The sequence below is a fragment of the Dasypus novemcinctus genome, chromosome 10 (assembly GCF_030445035.2).
Source record: "Dasypus novemcinctus isolate mDasNov1 chromosome 10, mDasNov1.1.hap2, whole genome shotgun sequence".
In the NCBI taxonomy this organism is placed as follows: Eukaryota; Metazoa; Chordata; class Mammalia; order Cingulata; family Dasypodidae; genus Dasypus; species Dasypus novemcinctus.
Genome location: NC_080682.1, coordinates 117,481,655 through 117,509,059, shown reverse-complemented (window position 1 = coordinate 117,509,059; position 27,405 = coordinate 117,481,655). Strand labels below are relative to the sequence as shown.

The window sequence follows — 27,405 nt, the reverse complement described above, 5'->3', positions numbered from 1 at the left end:
ACCCCTAAAGGACAGTGGTGAGGGCAAATCCTCCCAGTGGGCAGAACTTTGAGCAGTGCACCTGGTTGCTCATTTTGCTTGGAAGAAGAAATGGCTAGAGGTGCATTTGTATAGATTCATGGGCTGTTGCCAATGGTTTGGCTGAATGGTCACGGCCTTGGAAGGAACATGATTTGAAAATTGGTGACAAAGAGGTCTGGGAACAGGTATATGGATAGACCTTTCTGAGTGGAAAAAAAAACCATAAAAATATTTGTGTCCCACATGAATGCTCACCAGAGGGCAACTTCAGCAGAGAAAGATTTTAATAATCAAGTGGATAAGATGACCTGCTCTGTGGCTAACACTCAGTCTTTTTCCCCAGCCACTCCTGCCATTGCCCAGTGGCCTCATGAACAAAATGGCTATGAAGGTAGGGATGGAGGATATGCATGGACTCAGCAACATGGACTTCCACTTACCAAGGCTGACTTGGCTACAGTCACACTGAGTGCCCAATCAGCCAGCAGCAGAGACCCACACTCAGTCCCCAATGTGGCACCATTCCCCAAGGTAATCAGCCTGCTACCTGGTGGCTGGTTGATTACATTGGACCATTTCCATCATAGAAGGGACAGTGATTTGTTTTAACTGATATAGACACATACTCTAAATATGGGTTTGCATTCCCTACATGCAATATTTCTTCCAAAACTACCATCCATGGCCTTACTGAATGTTTTACCCACCACGATGGCATTTCACACAGCATCGCTTCTGATCAAGGAACCCATTTTACAGCAAATCATGTGCAGGAATGGGCACATGCCCATGGAATTCACTGGTCTTACCATGTTCCCCATTATCCTGAAGCAGCTGGATTGATAGAATGGGGGAATGGCCTTTTGAAGACTCAATTACAGTGCCAGCTAGGTGGCAATACCTTGCATGGTTGGGGCAATGTTCTCCAGGAGGCCACGTATGCTCTAAATCAATGTCCACTCTATGGTGCTGTTACTTCTATAGCCAGGATTCATGGGTCCAGGAATCAAGGGGTAGAAATGGGAGTGACACCACTATCATCCCTATTGATCCACTAGGAAAATTTTGCTTCCTATCCCTGTAACTTTAAACTCTTCTGGGCTATAGGTCTTAGTTCCAAAAGGAGGAGTGCTGCCACCAGGGAACACAACAATGAGCCCATTGAACTAGAAGTTAAGACTGCCACCTGTCCACTTTTACTTCTGAATCAACAGGTAAAGAAGAGAATTACTGTACCGGCTGGGAGACTGATCCTGACTGTCAAGAGGACATAGGACTGCATCTACATAGTGGGGGTAAAGGAGAGTTTGCCTGGAATACAGGAGATCCTCTAGGGCGTCTCTTAGTACTGCCATGCCCTGTGATTAAAGTCAAAGAAAAATTACAACATCCCAATCCAAGCAGGACTAACAATGGCCCAGAATCTTCAGGAATGAAAGTTTGAGTCACCCCAACATATCTGCTATTGTTTTTACTTATAGACTACATATGGCTTAAGGTAATGTGTATAGTTGTCAAGTTGACAAGGGGTGGACTGTAATGGTTAGGTTAATGGGTCAACTCGGCCAGGTAATTGTTCCCAGTTGTTTGGTCAAGGAGGCATTGGGCTAATTGTAATACAAGGACATTCATGGACTTCAGTCATTAGCGAATTTACTGCGTAGATGACTGATTACAGCTACAATCAACCAGGGAGATTGCCATCAGCAATGAGTGATGTTTTATCCAATCGGTTGAATGCCCTAAAAGGGGGAGTGATTTCAGCATTCAGAGAGAATTTCCCAGCTTGTCTTTGGATAGCCAATGTCTCCCAGGAACTCATAAAGGAACTTCTTCAGACTTTCATTGGAGTCTCTGGTTTGCAACCTGCCTGTGGAATGTGGACTTGTGCATCCCCATGGTCATGTGAGAGAATTTCATAAAATCTCTTATTACTTACAGATTATCTTCTGTTGATTCTGTTTCCCTAGAGAACCCTGACTAATACAGAGACATACATTGTGCTATACTCCACTAAGGAGCCAGCTCGTTTAGATATTGAGTATCAGTCATAATCAGTAGCCTTGACACCTTCGGTGGTTGACCTCCAAGTCACTACCTTTGCTGTGTTCCCCTCTTCACAGTTAGCCTGATATACATCTCCCCGTCATGCTGAAAAGTCTCATTGAGCTCCTACCATTTTCTCCTTTCCTTAACAACACTGCTCACATTAAAACAGTTTCATTGGTAGATAAATGAGGACGAGAGGGCTCAAGAAGACCAGGTGGCTCTTCATGCAACACCTCACAGTGTAACCGTCCCTTACTGGGGTTGTCATGGAACTAGATCTGGATCTTAGGACTACATGCTCTGAAGTGCAGTTTTTCTCAGCATATCCATGGGTGATCACCCTCAAGTGACAGATTTAAGAGGGAATAATATGTGCATGCTAATGCCAAGTTATTAACGTAAGGTACCAGATTGTGCTTATTAGCACACGCGCTCCCATTAGGAAAAGAACTAGGGGAAACTATATTTTAAACATGTGACTTGGTGGGTCTGGACTCTGAAGGAAGGAAACCAGCCACATAACTTCAGTGGCTGCTGTCCTCAAGTAGACTGGACGGACAAACCCACCACATAGGTTATCCTGACCAAGCAGAACAGCACATTACTGTCAGCCACCCGGAGAACATCTCCACTCACAGTGCTCGAGATATATCGTCAGATTGCTTCTTCTGATCCCCAGGTAGATTCTCTTTTCATCTCCCAGTTCATTCAGTTTTATATGAATCCTGTTCCTAAATCATAAACTTCTTCCACATTCAAACATGTGTTGACTAGCTTCCCAGACCCTTTCTGCTTACTTTTACTCAAGATCAGAACAGGTGTGTGTGCTTGACATCATGGAGGGGTTAGTTTCAGCATGTGAGCTATCGTTTTACCTAGGGTTTAGGCTTGCAGGCTTCTGATTTTGCTCAGGGGTCTCTGATCAGATCCTTTATCTCAGGCCCACACACTGCTGTCCTCCGTGTCACCACCAAACCTGACTAGAATACTAACTCTTTGGGAACCAGCCAATGCCCTCCAGTCCTCTGCTAGTGTCAGCTCTTTCCTTCTTCTCTGACCTCGCATCCGGGCTTCATTTTTGGCCTCTGAGGATTTCTTTTACTTACTTGCAAGTTTAGCCAAGCTTTTAAAATTATAAATATTCCATTCAGAATTTCAGTCAAATGGGAGGGATTTTCAAGACATCTGATCTGCCAAATGGCTGGAAACAGAATCTCAATGTAAACATTTTCTTCCTACTTTTCCATTTTCTAGATGCTTTTAGCTCATTGTCTTATCTGAATTTAACTACTTCCTCATGAGTCAAACATCATTTCCCATGTTGCCCAAACAAGGAAACTGACCTACAGGTAGCTTACCTGAGTTCCCACAGAGCCCAGGAGAGGTGAAGCCAAGATTTACTTTCTTTTCTCCTAACACCTAGCTTGCATTTTTTAATTTATTCATAAAACATGTGTTTGTGTGTGCATGTCTCCGATATGCTTAGCCTCGTACTGGCTGTTGGTATACAAAGTAAGTATACCATGGGCCTCCTTTTCTTAAGAACTGTACAGATTCACAGAATAAATAGGTGGGTAAACAAACTAATTTCAGAATAGTAAAGACAATGATAATGGTATGATCAATAAAGATACAATGTGGTTTTGTAAAAGGACAACAGGTCAGTTCATCTGTAGGCTTGGATGAAGGGACAGCAGAGAGAAGACTGAGCACCTGGCCTCAGTCTCGAAGTCTCATCAGATAGACGAGCTTGACAGGAGAGGGCACTGTTCCAGCCAAAGAGCATTATTGGCAAAGACAATGAGGCATGGAAAGCTGTGGCTGGCAACTTTGTGTAGGTGGAACAGGGCATATGAGGGGACTCTGTGAAGTTGGAACTAGGAGAAATGGAAAAAAGTCAAATGATGGGAGGCTTCAAATGCCATGTTTAGTTTAGACCTTATCCCAAAGGCATGGGAATCCCAAAGGCCCTGGATGACAGTGTTACACACGGTCAGATACATGTTTTAGAAAGATGACTAGAAATATTTTTATAACTTTTTTCCCATTATACCATACAACTTCCCCTCATGGGTACTTTGGAACTGACATGGGTACTTTGGAGTAATTTTGCAGGCCCCAGAGACTCAAAGCTCAAGAAACAACCTACTAATGGCCATGAGAAAGACTTCAGGTTTAAGTGGGCACTTCCCTTTATTTGAATCCTGAATTCTCATGAGCCATCTGGTTTAAGGAGAAAAGATAACCCATAGGACCCTGCTTTCCCTTCCTGAAAACATCCCAGCTGGCTTGGAGCACCCTCGAAACTCCAGCTAAACAGGATTATGCTGATGACGATCTGCCACAGCTGGGAGCAGGTCAAGTTGGCATCTCTCCAATTACTCAGCATCCAAATGTTTTATGATTATAAAGGCTTTTTATATCATGTGAAAAGAAAAATAAAACCGTATAAAGGATTATAGCATATTTCATTCAGGTAATGATAATAAAAGGACAAAATCATTTTAGAAGAAGTCTAGTAGCTCCTGGCTCTTGGCTACTTTAGCTTCTGGCATACATGTTTCTGCCACAGCATTTGTCCTATTCCTGTGCTTTTATAATTGTTTGTTTACATGTGGCTCCTCCCACCTGAGACTCCTTAGCCTTTGTATTCACTCACAAAGTACTCTGTAGATGCTTGTTTACTAAAAGGTTGTATGAGTGAAGTAGCACATATTTTTAAGCAGATAGATAACCTTTTTAAAAATTACTGATATTATGTGTAACCATGTACCATCTTCTATAAGTTCCATACTTGGAATCTGTTAGTGGTTTGCAATAATTAACAAACTGTACCTCAGTTTCGCTGATATGCATTGGGAAAAAGGTAAACCCCCTCCCCAGTGTAGCACTTTCCCACAGGTTAAACGTAGAAACAGGAGTAAAGGGAGCTAGAGATCTTCTCCATCTGCATATCAGAGGAAGATGAGATCTTTACTACCTCTACCTGCATATCAGAGGGAGACGAGACAGAAACCTTCACTATTTACAAACCCTTTTAAAACCCTACAGATCAAGAGAAACATCTGCTCCTGCAGCATTCCAAGAAGCCATAGACTCCCTCAACCCCCTCCCACTACCTCACTCTGACCCTCAACCCCCCTCCCACTGACTGTCATTTCCCCACCTAGAAAAGTTCTGGATAAATTCAAGTCCCACCCTTCCGGGAAGGGGATGAAGTCTCTCTTCAAACCCCCACCATGCTGGTGGGAGGGCTAAAGTCTGTTCTTCAGACCCCCTCCATTGGGAGAGCTTCTCAATAAATTCTTTGCTTCTGGTCAATCAGTCTCCGTGTCCCAGTAGGTACCGTATTTTCTCCAACAGAATCTAATATGAAAACAAGTTAACAGAGTGGTGAGGACCTACTATGTACCAGGTTACTGGGGGCAAAAAGCAAATGCCATGGTTCCTACCCTCTCAAGTTGATCACTCCAGTTGGAGAGATAAGGAAACCAGTCCAATGTAACAGGGACTAAGATATCTACATGTTCAGAATGCAAGGTGGTTACACAGAAGAGGCACCAAATTCAGTCCTCGAGTGAGGGATTGAGGACAGGGTCATGGATGGCTTGCAGAAGATATGATCCCTGAGCTCAATCTTAAATGAGGAATTAGAGGTTGATTTTTTTTCACTGTCTATGGATAATGATGTATAACTATGACTGTAATGGGCCCATAAGCCACCCAAATTCTGGATGATACATGACACAGGAGGTTAGATCCCAAATATGAAAAAAATTTGAATTCCTTATAAATTGGTGGTGGGCATTTATTTACTCAGTCATCAGGTGTGTACTGAGCAGTCTTCTAGGCACGCTGGGGAAATACCCTACCAGTGTAAACCATGACACGGCACCTCCAGGAGATTATAGCGTCACTGGAGGCCACAATGCCCACATACATGAAACAGGCCATAGAGATGCAGGTCTTCTATTAATCTCACCCAAAGTCACTGGCCTAGACAAGAAACATTCAGGAGATGTGAGACCTGTGGCTCAACATGTTCGGGAAGGATTCATCATGAAGAAGATGGATCTCGAGCTGGTCTGATATAAAAAGGAAAAATAATAAAAGAAGAGGATATTACAGAATGAGGAAACTTCTAAAGCAAAGGCTAGAGGAGGTAGGGCTGAAAGTAGAATATTAAATCAACTGAAAGTTACAGGCAAATACCATGAGTCAGGTACCATGCTGAGCACCAGGGAAGAGAAAAACAAGAAGCTGACCTCAAATGTGTCCACGTGTGGACAGTATAGTCTTTACTACCGGCTGGTCGTGGCTGGATCCACAGTAGAGATGTTTGGTTTGATCTGTACCATATTTTATGTTTTCCCCATCATGTTCAACATTAAAATTCTGGAACATTCATATAAAACTCTAGATTCTTGACTTAACTCTAAAAGTTGGAGGATCTGGCAACACTGGTGATCTAAATCCCCAGTATGCTGCAATCCCTCCTCAGACAGCTTCACTCATTCGTGTTACCTGCCTTAATCCCTTTGTGTTTAGATTTTGCCATCCCTGGGTAAAATCTAACAAGCAGGGAAGACATTTGCATAAATAATTCTAATATAAAGCAGAGGATTAAATGAGGTCTGAATCACAGTGGGAGTTGATTCATTCTTTCAACAACTATTTCCTGAGTTCTTGCTCCCTGTCAGGCTGGGGAAATGCTCGGACTAGACTCCAGGCGTTCACATTCTATTGAGGGAGAATAGCTCTGTGAGCAAACAATCTCTGCAATATGTGATAAATGCTACAACAGAGTTGTGTGCAAGACACAGAAGAGACGCAAGGAGCAAGCAATCTCCTGTACCCAGCAGGGGGCAGGGAGTCATAGAAGTAATGCTTGAAGTGAGGTTTAAGATGGCCTGGAGCAAGGCATGGCAGGATAAAACAACATGTCAGACTCAGAGACGTGCAAAGAATTTGTTGTGGCTGGAACATAGGGTGGCTGGAATAATTTAAGCAGGACAGTGAGATAATCAGATTTGTATTTTAGTGAGGAGATTATATTTGGAAAGTTGAAACTGGAATCAGGTAGACTAAGATGGCCTTCCTAATAATCAAGGTCTGAACTAAAGGGGTTAGAGCTTCACATTCAGAGAGAGAACAGTGTAAGTTAATGTGTAATTAAGTATTGAATCATTTGGTTCAAACGATAGATGCTGAGGTTACTTAAAGTGGCTCCTTGAGTGTCAATATTGTCAATAAGAAAATATGCTGTAAATATATTATAATCCATTTTTAAAATCTAGGTTCTCCTGTCATTTAGATAAAACATGTTTTAGGGAAGCAGATGTGGTTCAAGCAATTTAGCTCCCGCCTACCACATGGGAGGTCCATGGTTCAGTTCCTGGTGCCTTCTGGGGAAGACAGCGAGCTGGCATGAGGGGCAGGTGTGGCAAGCTGACACAACAAGATGATGCAGCAGGAAACACAGGAAGTAAAACATAATGGGAGACACAACAAAGCAGGGAGCAGAGGTTCCCAGTGCCTCCTAAAGAAAATGAGCAAGAAAGCGAGCTGGTACAGCAGGCAGGCACATAAGCTAATGCAACAAGAGGGTGCAACAAGAGACACAGGAGGAAAAGCACAATGAGAGACACAGCAAACCAGGGAATGGAGGTGACTCAAGTGATTAGGCACCTCCCTCCCACATCGGAGGTCCTGGGTTCAGTTCCCAGTGCCTCCTAAAGAAACAAAGAAGGCAAAAAGATGCAGCAAGTACAAACAATGAGGGGGTGGGGAGAAATAAATAAATAAATAAAAATAAAATAAAGCATTTTAGGGAGAGTGGGTATAGCTCAGTGGCTGAGCTCCTGCTTTCCATGTATGAGGTCCCAGGTTCAATCCTCAGTACCTCCTAAGCAAAGTAAACAAAAAGAGCACACTTTAGTTTGTGTGTGTGTGTGTGTATGTGTGTGTGTGTGTGGGTTCATTAAGTTCTTTCTCCATTTAATGGACAAAACACTTCACTTGCAGTAGAGTTTACCTCTGTTGCTTACTATTGTGAACTCAGACGATTTGACTTATCTAAGAATCAGTAAAATAGAATTTCTAATACTTCCCAGGATTATGATAATATAACAGAAAAATATATTTATTAGAACAGTTTAAAGTCTTCACTTTGATGTCATGGGTTATTACTATAAGAAGTTTAAATTAGAAAAAATAAATTATTAAAAATGTGCTTAGGACATTTTATTTGCATACTGTTTTAGAGATTTATTTCCTGTTATTTCTCTCCATTACTAAAATAAGCATCATAACTTATCATGACATAAATTCTATTTATAAGAAGGCTCTTAAATCTCTAAAGTTGAGAAATTCAAAAACAATTTGGTTTAAAAGACTTGTTCAGAGAATTTGAAATAAAAGAGGTCAGGTAACATAAATAGAATCCACTGTCATGCAAATTATCCTGTGTTTTATATCATTGTAAACAGTAAGCAATGTATTATAATGCAGAGATCACCAATACAAATACCCAGAGGCAAGTAATATAGATAGTGATGAGAATGTTGTTTCCTAATGGCTTTGTAAAGCTATATTCTTTTTATGGAGAGTCATTCTGAATATTAAACATTTAAGGATAACCCTTACTTCCATAGGAATCATGTTCTCTCCCATTTTTAAAAATTAAAATACAAGTCTCCCTCCATAAAACTTTCATTTTTCCCATTTTTGATAAAAGCATGAGAATAAGAAATACTTTGCGTTCTTCTCATCTTTATGGAAAATATAAATCGGGCACAACTAACCCTCAGGTTTGTTATTGTCTGAGAACTATGAAGGAGAAGTGAAGACCATGGAAAACTGAAGAATAAATGCCTTCTCTAAAGAGAGTCGTATTCGTGGCAATTAATTGTTGCTATGCAACAAGACTGAGAACTGTTGTTGATAGAACTGTTTTTTTTTCATATGAAGTCATAAATCCATATACTATGCAAATCTTCCTAATTTTAAACATAAGCAACAAATTCAAAAGTTAATAAACACTGTGGGTTAAATTCAACCTGCAGGAACACATCCTACTCTAGGCTCTGGGATTTTGAACCAGAAAACCTGCCTCTTAATCCTGCCTTTGCTACTTACAGAGTTTAGTAACCATGGGCAAATAATCTCATTTCACTAATCTAAAAACATTGTGATAATAATTGCTTCACTGGGTTGTTTATTTTTCCAATAGTTTGTTATACAATTTTTCAAACATAAATAAAAGTTTAAAGAATTTTATAATGAATACCCATATACTGACCACCTAGATTTCACAATTAACATTTTACTATACTTGTTTTTTAGCATACCTACCCATATACCCAATCATCAATCCAGGTTACATTTTAGATCTATTTCATAGTAGTTGCAAACATAAGTAAGCATCCCTGATTGGCTTGAGTGGTGATTTGGAACTGTATGTACCCCAGAAAAAACATGTTCTTAAAGTTAATCCATTCCTGTGGGTGTGAACTCATTCTAAGTAGGACTTATGGATGAGGTTACTTCAGTTAAGGCATGGCCCACCTCAGTCAGGATGAGTCTGAATCCTATTATTGCAGTCCTTTATAAAAGAATGAAATTCAGACAAAGAGAGAGAGCCATGGGAGCAAGAATCCTATATCAACAAAATTGGGAAGAGAAGGGAGAGACCATAAAATGTCACCAGGTACCTTGCCATGTGATAGATGAGCCAAGGACCACTGGTAACTGGTCTTCAGAAAGATAGCATCCTTGATTATGCCTTGACTTAGGCATTTTCCAGGCCTCAAAATTGAGCAAATAAATTTCCATTGTATAAACCAAACTATTTCATGGAATTTGCTAAAGCACATAGGAAACTAAAACAGCTTCTGTTTGTTTTTGTTTTTGTTTGGTTTGTTTGTTTATTTGTTTTTTAGATACCCAGGGGTAGGGGATTTTGTCTGGAACCCCATATGTGGGAAGCTGGTGCTCAACCACTGAACCACATCAGCTACTCTGAGTTGGTTTTTTCCATTTGTTTTACTTGTTGTTTGTTCTTATGGTTTTTTTTTTTTTAGGAGGCACCAGGAACCAAACCTAAGCCCTCTCATGTGGGAAGCAGGAGCTTAACTGCTTGAGCCACATCTCCTCCCATAAACAGCTTGTTTTGAGAACTAAATGGAATGATGTACATAAAGCATCAAGCACAATATCCAGCACATAGGCAATGTTAGAGTCATAACAGTCCCCTTCTCTCCATCTACGTTTACTATCCATAATTTATAGCTGTAGCCACTAAGAGTAGGAATGTTTATTTTGGAGGAAGGAGTTTTCTATAAAAATTTTTCTTCAAAATCCTAGTGGGCCACAATCAAGATGGTGGAGTACAATGAATGACTCAAGGGGCTGTCTTCCAAAAGAAACTTTGAATGACCACCAAGAATTGGCAGAAACGTCCTTCTCAGGGGTCCAGAATATAGTTTAAGGACTGCAGTAACCCAATGAGCACCTAATCAAGAAAAATCCTTCTTAAAAGTTGTAAGATCTCATGGTGCCCTGACTTGTCCTCTCCCCCACACTTCAGCGGCTGGCCCACATTCCCAGGGTAGACTGCTGGTTCCAGTTCCAGAGACAATGAGTGCAAATGCTGGGAGCATTTATTTTTGATTCCTTCTGTCTGGTGATCACTTGAGGGACTTGCCATCTCAGAACTTGCCCTGCATGTTGAAAGCAGCTGACGGAACTCTCATGCAGAACTCTGTGGTGGAACAGTCGGGCCATGCTGTCCAGGGTGAGGTATTGCTGGTCCTAGAACATAGTGAGTGCCCAGGACCCTGAGGAAACCGTTTCCTAGAGTAGAGGGACATTTGTAATTCTGCACATGGGGGAATTCCTAATAACATGTGCACATTCCCCAGATAAGACCACTCAGAGAAAATCAAGGAGGTCTTATCTTTGGCCTGGAGCTGATTTTCATACAACCAATTGTATGGATAAGCCCTGAGGGAGAAATTTGCAAAGAGTGGGAAAGGCATTGTCTCCCCCCACCCCCTTTTTTTTTGTTAGCTCCTGGCATTCAAGTAAAATTTGGTCATAACACTTACTGGGGAAACGGACTTTGGCCCAGTGGTTAGGGCATCCGTCTACCACATGGGAGGTCCGTGGTTCAAGCCCCGGGCCTCCCTGACCCGTGTGGAGCTGGCCCATGCACAGTGCTGATGTGCGCAAGGAGTGCCGTGCTACACGGGGGTGTCTCCCGCGTAGGGGAGCCCCACACGCAAGGAGTGCACCTGTAAGGAGAGCCGCCCAGCGCGAAGGAGGGAGCAGCCTGCTGAGGAATGGCGCCGCCCACACTTCCCGTGCCGCTGACGACAACAGAAGCGGACAAAGAAACAAGACGCAGCAAGAAGACACAGAAAACAGACAACCGGGGGGAGGGGAGGGGAATTAAATAAAAATAATCTTAAAAAATAAATAAATAAATAACACTTACTGGATACAAGCTCAAAGAACAGATAGATGCCTGGGAGTGTAAATTTCAGTAATAATGTATTAAAATATCAAAATGTCCAGGTTTCAACAAAAGGTTACAAAACATACAAAGAAACAGGAAGCAATGGCCCAGGCAAAGGAGAAGATTAATGTGTTTGAAACCATCAGCTAGACCTGGGACATATTAGACAAAGACTTTCTAAAATATCATCCTAAATAATCTTAGTGAGTTAAAGGAAAATATGGACAAATAACTAAAGGAAATCTGATAGATGAACACAAACAGAATATGAATAGAGAAATGGAAATTATGAAAAGGAACCAAACAGTACTGAAGACCACAGCAACAGAAGTTAAGCATTCCCTAGAGGGACTCAACAGCACATTGGAGCTGGTAGAAGAAAGAATCAGTGAAGCTGAAGGTAAGACAATCATTTAGTCTGAAGAGCAAAAGGAAGAACGAATGAAGTAAAACTTACAGGGCCTGAGGAAACTGGAACCTGTGTGCATTGTGGGAGTCCCAGAAGGACTTTATGGAAGTTCCAAAAGGAGAAGAAAGAGGTAGAGAGAATACTTAAAGAAATAATGGCTGAAAAATTCCCCAAAAATCTGTGAAGTAATGAGAGGCATTAATATATGCATTCAAGTCACTCAATGAATTTCAAACAATATAAACCCAAATACACACAGCATATTAAAATCAGACTGTCAAATGCCAAAGATAAAGGGAATTATGAAAGCTGCAAGAGAGAAGCAACAAGTCCCATTCAAGGGAGTTTCAATAAGACTAAGTGCCATTTTCACATCAGAAAGTATGGAGGAAAGAAGGCAGTGGGATGACATATTTAAAGTGCTTAAAGTAAAAAATGGCCAACCAGGAATTCTATATCCTGCAAAATTGTCTTTTTTAAAATGAGGGAGCGATTAAGACTTCCCAGATAAACAAAAGCTGAGGGACTTTGTCACCACCAGATCAATCCTACGAGTTCTGTAAGATGAAAGGAAAGGACACCAGACAATAGATCAAAGCCACATGAAGAAATAAAGATCTCCAGTGAGGATAATAACATAGGTAAATGCAAATGCTAGTATTATTTTATTTTTGGTTTTTATTTATACTTTTTACTTCCTGTAGGAACTAAAAGGCTAAGTACATAAAATGTAGTCATAAATCAGTGGTTTTGGACTCATAATGTAGAGATATGTAATCTGTGACAAGAACTACAAAAGGGTGGAGAAACAGAGAGAATAGGAACATTGTGTACACTATTGAAGTTAAGTTGGTATCAAAGCAAATGAGATCGTTATAGAATTAGGATGTTAAGTTTAAGCCCCATAGAAACTACAAAGAAAACATCAGAGACAATTCAAGTCCATAGAGACAGAAATTAGAGTACAGGTTGCCAGGGGTGGGGCTCAGGAGTGATAAAAAGTTAAAGTATAATGGGTTTAACATTACTGTTTTGGAAGATGGGAAAGTTTTATTAATGGAAGTAGTGAGGATACTGCAATATCGTGAGTGATGCTAATACCATTTAATGATGTGCTTGGGAGTGATTGAGATGGGAAAAGTATATATTGTATATATGATCCCACAACTTAAAAGAAAGAGGAGCAAGTATAGGGACAATGACAATTAAATGTAATACATGATCCGGCCTGGGATAGAGCAAAGTAGGAGAAAAGACTCAAAGTCACATAATTGAGACATATGAAAAAATTAGAATATAGACTTTAAACTTTACATCAATAGTATATTTTAATGTAACATTTTGTGTGATCTATGTATCTTTTAAAAATAAATAAAAAACATTAAAAATAGTATATTTCTTGAACTTGATAACTTACTTAAGGTTGCCATGTAAGTGAATAGCCTTGTTCTTAAGAAATGCATATGGCAGTATTAAGTGTTCAGAGAAAATGATGTATACAAACTACATCAAGTGTTTAAAAAATGGGTAGATGGAGGGAGGGAAAGACAGAGGAAAAGAAAAGCAAATGTGGCAAAAAAGTTAAAATTAATGGACCTGAGTATCTAGGGTGGGTAGAGATATGTTGGAGTTCACTGTATGGGCTTTATATTATTTTAGTTAACTGTCCTATAAGTTTGAAACTTTTCAAAATAAAAAGTTTTTTTAAAAATCCTATTGGCTCTTACCTTCACAAGGTATACAAAGCCTGGACTTCTGGTTTCAATCAAAATTGAGTATCTCCATTTCCTCTGTAGTCTTCCCTCTTATTAAAACAAAACAAACAAACAAACAAAAAAAACACCTTGGACATAATACAACAAACAACCATAGGAAAACTCTAAATGGTGAAAATAACAAAGCAGATAGGTTGGGGATCTCGGGACTTGAGGAATGACAATACAGCGAGTTCCCTGGACTTTCTTTTTGCCTCTCTTATATCGTGGATGGGGCAATGGAGAAGACTTTTGCCTGGAACCACCAATAGGCACAGCCCAAAAAAGCCCCAAGAAAAGCCTGCTCCCTCTAGCCGAAGAGACAGGGAAACAGTGGACTCATTTTTGAAACAGGAATCCATTTTTGATAATATTAGCTCTACATTGGCCAAACGCCCAAATGAAAAATGGTTCTCTCATTCTTCTCTCAATGGGGGAGAACAGAGAGCTAGATTTCTGGCCCCACCAGGTAGCAAAGGGAAGCAATGGGGATGGCCCTCCACTTCTTCCACTGGGCTGATGTCAATGGTGTTGAGCAGGGAGCTGAACTTCCACCCCCATCCATTAGCAAAGAGATGGAACAAACTGGTGTCAGGTAGTGCTAGTAGGCGGTACACTTTCCAGTAGGGAATTGCATTTCCACCCCTGCTTGGTGGTAAATAGGTGGAAGGAGGAGAAGGGAGGTAGGGCTAGTTGGTCCTCTTCTTTCCCCGTTGGGTATTTTAAGCACAGCCCAACAGGAAGTTGAATTGCTACCCCTCTCAGAGGCAAGAAGGTAGAAATAAGGTGCTTTTTGGGGTCCTATCCCACTTAGATTGTAAAACCATAAGGGAAAGGATCTCACAATTTTTTAAAACATCACAAGCACCTGGGACAGTTCCTGACACATAACTGCTCACGAAATATGTGTGGAATAAATAGGACTGTGTCTTCACCTCTGACTTAATGTGCTGCTCTGTAACATATTTCTTCTAGTCCAAGTTGTAATATGCCTTTTTATACCTTTCCTCATAATAAGGGTAAACATAGATATAATGTTCAACCTTGTGTATGGAAATGTGATAACAAATAGCAGATCCTTTGTGTTGTCATTAGTATGAAAAATATTGCATGGATTTTGGTCATTCTTGCATCAAGAGCTGGACTATAGATAAGGAACTTCAATGATTAAAATTGAGATGTTTGGGAGAGGAGGGAGGGTGATACAAGAGACACCTTGGTCAAATCTAAACCTTGCAGAATAAATTTTTGAAAACAACCAATATAAAAATTGAGTTAGATACCTTCTAAGAACCCTTACAATTATATAATCCATCATTTTCTGGCCACTACATACACCCAGTGAACTGTACGTTCAAGAATTGTCTCTCACCTTTTTATTGATGACCCTCAAAACTACATTTTCATTCTTCTCTCAGTATCCAAATTCCTATCCTTTGTCTCCAAATGTTTCAGAACATCTCCACATAAACACCCTACCATTACATGGAACTCGGCATGCCAAAAGTCACACTCACCCTCATTACCTTGTATTCTATGCCCCCTTCCTATTTGCCAGTAGCTTAGACACTCTTCCTCACCTCCTCCAATGTATGAGTCAATCTCTGAACACAGTTTGTCCCTTCAAATTTCCTCTCTCTTGTTCCCCTTTCTTTTCATTCTCACTGCTAACCACCCTTGTTCAGGCCATCAGCATCTTACACTTAGATTACTTGGAAACAGCCTAACTGGTTTTCCTTCTCCCATCTTATCCACACCTCTTGCTCCATCCACCATCCACCTGACCATTTGTTAAACTTCCTCAAATAGATTTAAATATTCTTGGTTCCTCAGAATCCTCCTATAAATCCCCACTCCCTACAGAATAAATTTCAGTGAACAACCAACCCACAGCCTGGAATGTAAGATCTGTCATGACCTGGCCCATTCACCCCTAGTCTCTTGTCCCTTTTTGGTTGCATCCACCCTACTGAAAACCTAATATGGAGCTCAAGGCAAGAACAAATATTTTAAAGGAAAAGTCGAGATAGGGATAGTTCAAGATAAATTTTATAATTGAAGAGTGATTTTGCATTATATTTTTGTAGTTGTTACAGTAGGAACTAAGACATGTACCTTGATATTAATTAGCCTCTTTCTTGCTGTGCAAAGGTATCTCATTTTAGGAAGTCATTCTCATAGTAAAGAATTGCTGATATCAGATATGCCAGTAAAAGTAAAAGAAGCCTAACTCTTGAATGGGTCACCCTGTGAGCTGTGTTCTCCATTTGTTTCTGCAGGGAGCCCCGCAAGGTGGTCCTGCACAAAGGCTCCACTGGCCTGGGCTTCAACATTGTGGGTGGGGAAGACGGAGAAGGTATTTTTGTGTCCTTCATTCTGGCCGGTGGACCCGCAGATCTGAGTGGGGAGCTCCAGAGAGGAGACCAGATCCTGTCGGTGAGTATTACTCCTTCATCTTCATTCCCTCCATATCTGATGCTATCCATGAAAAAAAAGCATATGGCTCCAAAAGCACCTTGATTTCAAAGCCAAAAATACAGGAGAACATGGTGGCTTCAGGTGTGTGTTTCAGTTTAAATGGTGTTTCAGGTGCTTTATGCTTGTTACACTTATTTTCCAGATAAAGGTAAATGTACGTGTTTTCTTTTCCATTTTCTGACATATCTTTCCAACCTACTAGACTTTTCTTTTACATTTTCTGAGACATCTTTCCAACCAACAGATCATTGAAACACAGGCCCTTTTAAAACGGTATATTACTTATTTTTAAAATGCAGATTTCCTCCAAACATATGGCCATACTCTAAAAGCTTTACAACATGTATAATTTTGCATATAACTGTGAAAGAAAATGCATAAAATTTTGCTATACCTATTTTGGTGATGGTGATGATGAGTAGTACCACAATGCTATTTACCTAAGTACACAAATCACCAGCAACAATTTATTAATTAAGCACCTATTGTTTGTCAAACATTTTATACAAGTAAGTTTTAATTCTCACCATCACCTTAAATGTATTGCCCAATGTTCAGATGCAGAAAATAAGGTTCAGGAAGATTAAGTAACATGTCAAGGTTACATAACTAAAAGAATCAGAGCTGGGGCTTAAATATTTGATAATAATGCCCATCATACCTACCCTACCTCTTCCCTCCCTTCCTTCTTACCTCCCCGCCCCTTTCTTCTTTACTTGTCTCCTTCCTCCCCATTTCCCTTTTTTTTTTCTAAAATTTCCCTTTATTTCTAAAAATATTTGTTGACTGTTTCTACTACTTTGAGCTGCATCCCTGGCATAAACTCTAGGATAGATAGATAAAGCCATTGTGAGTGTTCATGATCATACTGGAGTTTTTGTAATCATGAAAATAAAAATGGAGAATTACATAAGGAGCCCAGCTATTATGGCTGAGGATTTGGTTCATAACTCAGTGATGCACTTATTTGTGGTTTTCATTGTGTACTTAGGAAAATGTGTTTTCATTTTACAACTGTGATTTATAACTAGAGTTTTCCACGTGACCTTACATTCCAACCCCTTAACCACAAATGGGCAGATCTCCTCTCTCTCTCTCTCTCTCTCACACACACACACACACACAAACACACACATACACGACTTACATACAAAGCATTATCAGTTGACCTGAATAAAGTGCCCAAGTGGCCTGCCTGGATGACCTTGCCTGATGTGTCCCTGTGGTTCTCGTCTGATCGCTGGAAGGATGCCAAGTAATAGGAGAAATGGGGTAAAGTCCTCTGCCAGGACCTCATTCCACAGCCAGGGGCTGAACCTTACTCTTCTAACAACTTTCCATCCACCCACTTCTTAGACACATAAAGTGATAGATAAGCTCTAACTGGCGGCCATTAAACCTAATGCACATATTGTGCTGCTTGCCTGTCTTCCTCTACTAGATGGTAGGAGTGCTGAAAGCAAATTCTCTATCTTATTTGATTACGTGTCCTCATCATTTATCATCATGCCTGAGTGCTGAAAGAGTGCTGAATAAATATGTTGGTGTTTAAAGAAGTCACTATGGCCTGGGAAATTGGCTGTAAATTTCCATCTAAAATCTACTAACATATCTTCATTATCCTGGATCAAAATCTGTACGTGGTAACACCAGCATTCACAGTGTCATGTAACTTTCCCAGACATGAAACACTTTTGCATGCATTAACTCTGTGGATTCTCAAAGAAACTCTACATGTCAAGTTAACTGTTATTACTCCCATTTGCCAGCTGAGGAGAAAGGGATTCAAAAAGGCTAAATGATTTGCCCAAGCCTCCATAGCTACTAACTATGAAGTTGTATTCAAAATCAAGTCTCTGGGCCCCAAATCAGTGTTCTTTCTCCTCACAGCACAATCTTTCTTAAAAACCTCGTCAACAGTATTTACTTAACACCTTCTCGATGCATGCCACTCTGTGTGTATACCACCCTTAGGAACACATAGAACTATAAAGAGCTAATACTTACCCGGTACTTTTCAGTTAGTCACTATTTTAAGTAACTTAACAATTCTTTGCATTATTATGCTAATTTTTGGAGGTACCAGGAACTTAACCTGGGACCTTGTACATAGGAAGCAGGTGCTCATCCACTAAGCTATACCTGCTCCCCTATTATGCTCATTTTAAAATGAGGAAACTGAGGCACAGACATGAAATTCTAGACTTTCTAAGTCTGTTTAAATGAGAAATCTGCCAAGTCATAGATCTGATTTCTCCCGTGCACATGGAAGAATAAGGTGGCCTAGTAATCCTTTCATGACTCAACAAAGAAAATCCACCAGTATTTCTACTTTCAGAAAGTAGATGTATTAATTTAAATCTTAGTGCCAGGACCATATAATAAGTAAAGCAGCCAATGAGAAGTATAGTATTTTTAGAGATTACAATTCAAAGAACATAGTGGCGGTCTTTGAAGTTCAGATCATGTCCTTTCATATGTCTTAATATTTGCAAGAACAGTTCAATTGAAAGGGAAGAGAGAACAATTCTCCTTCGTTTACTAAAACTTATTTAACCTGTGACTAGGAAGTGGCAGTTTCAAGGCTCAGCACAAGAATTTCACTGGTTAACACTGAGAGGGAAAACAAAATAGGCTTGAGAAGCTGAATGTTACAATATGGAAAGGAAATAATATAATATTTGATATTACAGCTTGCACTAACCTGGAAAGACAAGCTATACCCTCCTGGAATAAACAAAAACCTTAAATAGCAATTAATAGCTAAATAAAAATTCAGTCTGTGTCCTAAGTTTGTGGAAGATTAATTTGAAAATAAGTCATGCTATCAGCAATGTAGTAAGTGTAGAAAAGAGAAATCGAATCCCCAGGGCAAGCGAGGACGTAGAGCTCTGCTCTCATTTGTCTTCATAGAGAAGAGACTTGGGTAATAGCAAGTGAACTTTGTAATCAAGACAGAATGCCCATTTCTATTTTCAGGAATTATTCTCCCCCACAAATTATAGAAGGTTCCTAGATAATTTACTTATTAATGGCTTATTAAGTGCCAGGTAATATATTAGAATTTGAGGTTTCAAAGATGAATGAGATAAATATCCTGTGCTCAAAACGTTCACAGCCTAATATCAAATCATGTGTACACACACACACACCCTGTCGCATACTGAAGAAAGCGAGGAGGTGGTGACAAAATAGAGTGTGTTAGGCTGTAAGTACTCAATAATCTATGTTAGCTATTATTAACAGCTCTGCCTTAAGGATGTGTCAGATTTTTTTTGAAGTATCAGCTAACCATGTGTAAGGAATGCCTCTTTTGGATAGTTTAAGCTGTTCTTTCATTGGGACAGGGGTTAGACTACATCAACATCACATAGAACACTGTGGCAGGACTTTTTAAAAATTTTTTTCAATTTTATTGATACGTATTAATAAGTCCCTCCAAAGAGTACAGTCAATGGAATTTGGTGTAATCACGTTTGGGCAATCATCACCCTAAATCACTCCCAAAGCACTTTCATTATTCCTATAAGAATAATAAACAAAACCCAAACAAACAACATTCATCACCTCTCAATCTCTCTGTTCTTCCCCTACCATCCATAGCTGTTATTCTTTTTCCTTCTTTCTAGTAACCATCTTATATATGCAATATCACCCATATTTGTGTTTCACACGAGGTTTTACTGTCTTAATCAGTGTTACAGTTTTTAGCTTTCCTTCTAGTATTATACATGACCTTGGACATTCTCTTTCAACTACTGTCATACTCATACAAAACACTGCTAGTTATAAATATCGTGATATGCTTTCACCACGTCTATCCATTTCCAAAGATTTACAAACAACAGTTTTACCAGTTCTGCACAGATAACCCTCAGCTCTCCATTCTCTACCCTCCTTCTATTTTCTAGTGACCTATCTTCTAATTATTAACTCCATGGCTTTACACAGTATGTTTAGTTCAAATAGCACTATCACACGGTATTTGTCCTTTTGTGCCTGGCTTGCTTCACTCAGTATAATGACCTCCAGTTTCATCCTTGTTGTCATAAACTTCACGACCTCATTTCTTCTTGGAGCTGAATAATATTCCATCGTATATACACCATAATTTGTTTATCCATTCATCAGTTGATGAACACCTGGGTTGTTTCCAACTTTTGGCTCTAGTGAATAACACTGCTATGAACATTGGTGTGCAGATGTCTGTTCTATCACATCAGTTCTTCTGGGTATGTAACTAGCTATGGTATTGCCATGTCCCATGGCAAGTCTGTATTCTTAGGAACTGCCAAGCAGTCCTCCACAGTGGCTGTACCATTCTACATTCCCACCAACAGTGAAAAAGCATTCCTGTCTTTCCACGTCCTCTCCAACATTTCCAGTTTTACATCTTTTTAATAGCAGCCAGTTTAATAGGGTGGCAGGGTTTTAATGGGTTCCTACTTAGTGAATAGATTCCCTGGTACCTATTTCTTCACTGAAGAACTTCTCAAAAATGACTGTTGATCAGTGTGCATTGGAATCTCTGAGAGTATATGGTTTTTCCCACTCATATTTTATCACTAAATTCTTACATAGGAGCATCTCAAAGGACACCAACAGTGGAAACCCTTGAGTAGATATGTTTATAGCTCCCATCCTCACATCCTTTCCTCCACGGTGTCATTCTTGCCGGAAAGATAAGGAGTGTCCTTTTCCTCTATTTTAAGATTTTGGGCACCATCTACTGTTCATGCATTGTCAGAACACATTAGATTGCAACCTGAAGATGGAGAGTACCTGAGCTTCACTGTAGGAATTTCTCCCCCACCTCTCCCACCAGAACTCTACAAGGCAGTGGACTTGGCCCAGTGGTTAGGGCATCCGTCTATCACATGGGAGGTCAGTGGTTCAAACCCCAGGCCTCCTTGACCCGTGTGCAGCTGGCCCATGCGCAGTGCTGATGCACGCAAGGAGTGCCCTGCCACGCAGGGGTGTCCCCCGTGTAGGGGAGCCCCACGCACAAGGCGTGCACCCCATAAGGAGAGCCGCCCAGCACGAAAGAAAGTGCAGCCTGCCCAGGAATGGCACCACACACACGGAGAACTGACACAACAAGATGACACAACAAAAAGAAACACAGATTCCTGTGCCGCTGACAACAACAGAAGCAGACAAAGAAGACACAGCATATGGACACAGAGAACAGACAACGGGGGGGGGGGGAGGGGGGAGAAATAAATAAATAAATCTTAAAAAAAAAAAACTCTAGAACTAAAGTCGTTAAGATGCTGAAAGATGAGGAAATCATCACCCTAGGCTCCATGCCATAAACATATTGAGTGACCTTTTCTCTCTAATTTCTCCTTTATGTATTCCACTGCTGTAGAAGGTTTTACAATTGAACCATTTTGAGGTATTTGTGGAAAAGAATTTAGGCATTCTGCATGTCATTACATTAACTAGCCCAGTGACCTCCTCAGGCTGTTTTCCTGAATAGGGAAAGACAAAAGGCTGTTGTTATTTGTTTCAGTGCTTTGTTATGAAAAAATGAGGAGGGAAGCGCCCGTGGCTCAATCAGTTGGGCTCCTATCTACTATGTGGGAGGCCCTGAGTTCACATCCCAGGGTCTCCTTGTGAAGGCAGGCTCGCCTGCCCACTGCGGAGAGCCACTGGTCCACAAGCACTGCCGAGTGTCGCCTGGCCCACAAGCACCAGCAGAGAGCTGGCTCAGCAAGGTGAGGCAACAAAAAGGGAGACAAGCAAAAAAAAAAAAAAAAAAAAGCAGAAGAATGCACAGTAAATGGACACAGAGAGCAGACAGCAAGCAAAAAGCCACAAGGGGAGGAAGATTTTAAAAAATGCAGAGGAAAGCACATAGAAGCAAGACCTCTAGAAAGGGATTCTTTCCCATCTCTCTAAGCAATATCAGTTTGTTTGTCCCTCAGTAATATAAGAGATCGCCCCAGCTGACCTTGCTAACTCCATGGCTTATTTTTCTTTTTTTAGTATATTTTTTAAAGATACATAGATTATACAAAATGTTACATTAAAAAGTATAAGAGGTTCCCATATACCCCACTCCCCACCCTTCCACTCCTCCCACATCACCAATCTCTTTCATCAGTGTGGCACACTCATTGCATTTGATGAATACATTTTGGAGCACTGCTACACAGCATGGATTATAGTTTACATTGTAGTTTACACTCTCCCCCAGTCCATTCAGTGGTTATAGTAGGATATATGATGTCCCGCATCTGTCCCTGCAATATCATTCAGGACAACTCCAAGTCCTGAAAATACCCCCATATCACACCTCTTCCTTCCTCTCCCTGCCCTCAGCAACTCCCATGGACACTGTCTCCACATCAGTGATACAGTTTCTTCCATTGCTAGAGTCAAAATAATTCTATAGTAGAATACCAGTAGTCCACTCTCTATTCCTCCATCCTGAGGACCCTGGGATGGCGATGTCCACTCCACCTCTAACTTGAGAGTGGGCTTAGATCCCACATGACTGATGGATGGAAATCTCCTGCTTGCAGCTGTAGACTCTTTCAGTTCCCTGGTGTAGTGGTTGATCATCCTCACCAATCTGTTAGCCAACATGGGCAAGTGCAATGACCAGAGAGTAGGAGTTGCAACTCTTCTGAGGCTTGGAACCCAGCTGGCACACAGTCAGTCCAGAGATTCAAGTCTCCTGAGCATACACCAACCCCAGTGCCAACCACAGGTTCAGTAAAGGTGACAGTAGAGACATGTCACCTTTAGAGGTCACATCCGAGTCCAACTCCATCACACTCAGGAGAACAAATTCCAAAGTAGAGCCCACTGGCAAGGCACTGAACTCCAGAGCCATCTGTCATGACCATAGACCTGGGTATTTCCATAACCACTATTTGGGGTTGTATCTACTTTGGCTATCTCTGGGATCCTGCTGAGATGTGCATAAGCGCAACTCCTCTGATGACCTCCTGACTCATTTTGAAGTCTCTTAGCCATATAAACTCATTTGTCTTTACTGTTTCACCCTTTAATTCAATGTCTTTTTCTAGTTGCATCACCAGCTGGTGCTTGATAGAAATCCCACAGCACAAGGTAGGCTCATCCCACGCTGGGGGGAAGGTAATGCGTTTATATGCCATGTTTGGCTTAGAGAGTGGCCACATTTGAGTAACATGGAGGCTCTCAGGAGATAACTCTAAGGCACCCTGTAGCTGTAGGCCTACTTGGAATTTCAAGCACACAGGCTCATAAGCAGAGTCATCAGTATCAAGGGCTCATCATTGGACCATCCTTCTTCACGGGTCTTTGCCCTTACACTTGGGGGATTGTTGCTCCATTGGGGAATGTAGCAGAGCTCTCCAGAATGGGAGCATTCCCTTAGTTGTTGTGTGAAACTCTACTCTCTATGTCAATACCCAAAGAACATCTGAACATATCTATGTACCCTATATGCATGCCCTGGAGAAGTCCCTCTCACCCATGCATCCCCCATCAATGACACCCCACACAGGTGCTCCTCCCTGCCGTAGCTGAACCCCTCTGTGATACAAAACTCCTTAAACAATGAAGTCTAATATGTTGCCAAATTCAATTAATAGAAAAATGAAATACTAATGATAGGTTTAAAGATTAGAAATAGAGTACATAATAATTTAGAAAAACTAAAATAAAGTAAAAAATAAATTGGGGTATTAAAAAAAATTAAAAATATCATACTAAATTTTTCTTTATGTTTTGCCTTTTATCACTGTAATAGGTGTTGCCCCGTATGTGCAGTGGCAGTCTCTTCCATTTCTTCCTCAGTATCTACATTCTTTTTTTTTTTTTTTTTATGTCTTCAAAAACATTTTAGGTCACAGTAAAGTCACATATAGAATAAAAGGGAACTCCCATATACCCAACATCAAACACTTTCCCCCCTTCCCCAGCAATGATCTTTTTACATGTGGATGTTATATTTACTGCAACTGATGTACAGATATTGAAGCATAGCTACCAAACATGGTTCCATTTTGGTTTACATTATGGTTTATATTTTAGACTGTACACTTTTATAAATTTTTGCTTACATTATGGTTTACATTATGGTTTATATTTTAGACTATACGCTTTTATAAATTTTGGGTGAAATTTAACATGGCCTGTATCCATCATTGCAGGATCATGCAGGACACTTCCATTGGCCCCCAGTTAACCCCTCTTCCATCTATTCTATTCCTCTCTTCCCCTCCCCTCAGGGCCCACAGTGATGACCAAGCTTCACTGCTTGAAGGACAAAATTGCTAGATACTTGCTACAATGCTGAGGGCTTAACACAATAGTCTGTCCTTCCTGATTAGGAACCACCCATGCTCTCGAGAGACACCCTCCCCTCTGTTTGAGAATATCAGGCCTCCCCTGGATGGGGATACAATACCTTTCTGCTCATTGTATGTGTCTCCACCCACTGATATAACACACTTGACAAGATGAACACTCACACACTCCTTAGAAGTCTGCCCCATGCGTACCCTGTGCCAGATGCCCCCGTCAAACACCTTAGACCAGTAACCCTTCCTTACTGTATTTTCTAAAGAGTTTTCTCAACATTATAGTTTCAACTGTTGTGGAATTTAAGAGAAGTTCAATTATTTTAGTATAGAGAGGCCAGGACTCAGGAATGATTTTGAGAAGGAAAAATGGTTTATTGACGGCCGGCCGGACTCGGGAGCTTTCAGTTTGAATCCCGAGCCCCGAACAAGATTTTCAAACGTCTTTTATACAGAGAGGAAAGGCCAAATGGTCCCTTTGTTTCAGTTCTCAATAGGCTTCAATTAGCATATATCTCTTTCACATCTTAGGTAAGCTTTTAGCAAGGACTCCAGACATTTTAGATAAGCCTTGGTTTTTGCATTTCCCCTAAATACTTAAAGTTTATAGCCCTTGCTTTGTTAAACATTTCCTGGGACTGGAGCCTGCTGGTCCCTAAGAGCAGGACTGCAGCCTCTTACCGTTTCACACCCACAAGTCAAACAACTTAGTTATCTCTGAAGAGACAAAGAGCCTTCCACCCATAGCCCACATCATTCCCCCCTTTCTGCCAAAGATTAACTTGCTAAGCTTTGGCATAATTATTGTTGTAGCTATGAGGTGGATGACTGTTTGTTGTCTTGACTGATTATTTATCAGTCTTTAGTACAGCATCAAGGACCGTTTTTAGAAGTTTAGAACTTTTCATTCTGGACAGCAGAATCTTGGGCAGGGGCCTCCCGCAGTTATTCTGCTGCCACTGGCACTCACGTGGATTTCCAGTCAGGTTCCAGATCCATCTATTACTTTTATTTTACTCTTAAAGAGTTTACACCTTTAATTTAAAAGGGGTGCTGAAGGGAGACGATCTCTTTTCTGTAACTGCTTCCTGCTGGCCATGGGCTGTAGTCATTGCCTAATAAGGTGTAAAACTCTTTAATTTATTCTAACTGGAGGAAGATGGATCTGGCATTCTGTACGAAGTTGGATGAAGTTTTCATATGGTTAATAAGATGTTCACTCTGAAAGAAACAAACTTAATTAAAATTTTGGAATACCTGTTTTTAAAAGAGGACACATTGGATTACAGAGGTAGACAAGGTTAGGTGCCTATAAAGATGGCATTCCTTAAAAGCTGGTGGGAACAGCATATATGTTCTTTTTTAAGTTATCCATCTTTAGAGAGAAATTGCAACAGACACTTAGCTTTGTCTGAAGACACATTCCAAGCTGTTCAATGATTGACACTCATTCGCTTTGTCAGATGCTCCTGGTGAACTGGCACTCCTTGGGCAACTGGCTTCACTCAGGATTAGAACACTAATTTGGAAATATTCTTAGTTTTCACCTGTGGGAGTGATCAGAACTACAGAATAAAGATTTTTACACCTTGGTTTTCATTGTACAATTTCTAGCAATTTTGACTTGTTCAATAGGTGACTCACCATCAGCAAGCAAGCCTCACTTTTGCTAACTGAGACTGGCTGAGACTGCCACCTTATTCTATAGACATGTTATTAACTGTTTAGAAAATGATTTTACCAGGAATTTAACATGTCTAATATACTTCTGCACTTGATCCAAAATAGAAAAGATAACATTACAATTATTAGGCATATATTTAGTACAGGATAAAAGTACAGCACTTAATATTAACTAATGTATTACTTAATGCATAAGGATTCAGAGTTGCCATTATTAGTTTTGAGTTTCAGGTTTGTAATACTTTACATGTTATCTCTCCATGAGAGCAGGCCATAATGCCAATTGTGTTTAAGTTTTACTTACAGTCTCCTGGTATCATGGCTCCACTTAGCATGTTCTTCAACGCAGTGAGCAAGTTGCAGCATCCTTCCAGTATTCCAGAGATTTTCCAGTATTCTACTAGCCTGGTGCATAGCGCTCTCTGGCACCATGGAACAGTGCCAGTCTGGAAGCGATATCCACTGTACACTTGGCTGTACCGAGTCATTATTGGCTGCAGGAGCTTGAAACTGCAATATAGTTTCCATCAACTTCAGGAGCAGAACCAGAGACTGATATAGCACATATTTTCAATTGAGGGGTCAGTGACCAGCCCAGCCAACAACTCACATGGAGAGGCCACCTGTAATGTATACAAGGCCTGGTTCGAATGCACAAGAGTTTGACAATGTTAAAGTCTATTCCTTGTTTTATATATATTTTAAACAACTTAACGCAATACATATATCAAATGACCATCTACTTACACAATTTTACTATGAAGATAACAGTAGGTACTTCACTTTAGTAATAGAGGAAAAATATTATTTTCATTGTTAGAATGAAAACAGAATATTTCCAATAGAATCAAGACAACCTTTTATTACCATTTACTTAAATGTGTATTTTGCAGTGGCCTTCAGACAGGTTTATTATCATGAAGTTATTTCTGCTACCAATACCAATCTAAGTTTCTTTAGTTAACAATGACTTCTACAACTAGAACTATTTAAACATTTTCAGTTTGGAAGATGTTTCACAAACTCTTTATAATTGACTATAACCGCATTGACTAGACACCTCATGTTTAAATAAACTTACTAAATTACAATTACCAATGAAAGAAATTTACTCTTTATTTAAGAGAGCATATCTACAATCTTTTTCCTTTAGCCTAATTTCACCAATGTGAACTTACAATTTTCATTACTGTA

The 27,405-nt window shown here is 40.3% G+C and overlaps 1 protein-coding gene across 36 annotated transcripts in view; it reads left to right on the top strand.

Annotated features, from left to right (window-relative positions):
* The window catches only part of DLG2 (discs large MAGUK scaffold protein 2), a 2,400,703-nt gene that overhangs the window by 1,962,697 nt on the left and 410,601 nt on the right, over positions 1 to 27,405 (top strand). For all 36 annotated transcript variants that reach the window (XM_058306073.2, XM_058306075.2, XM_058306074.2 and 33 more), the window contains one exon: positions 16,030 to 16,186. In XM_058306073.2, the coding sequence (XP_058162056.1) occupies positions 16,030 to 16,186 (157 nt within the window). The remainder of the gene's footprint in view (positions 1 to 16,029; positions 16,187 to 27,405) is intronic.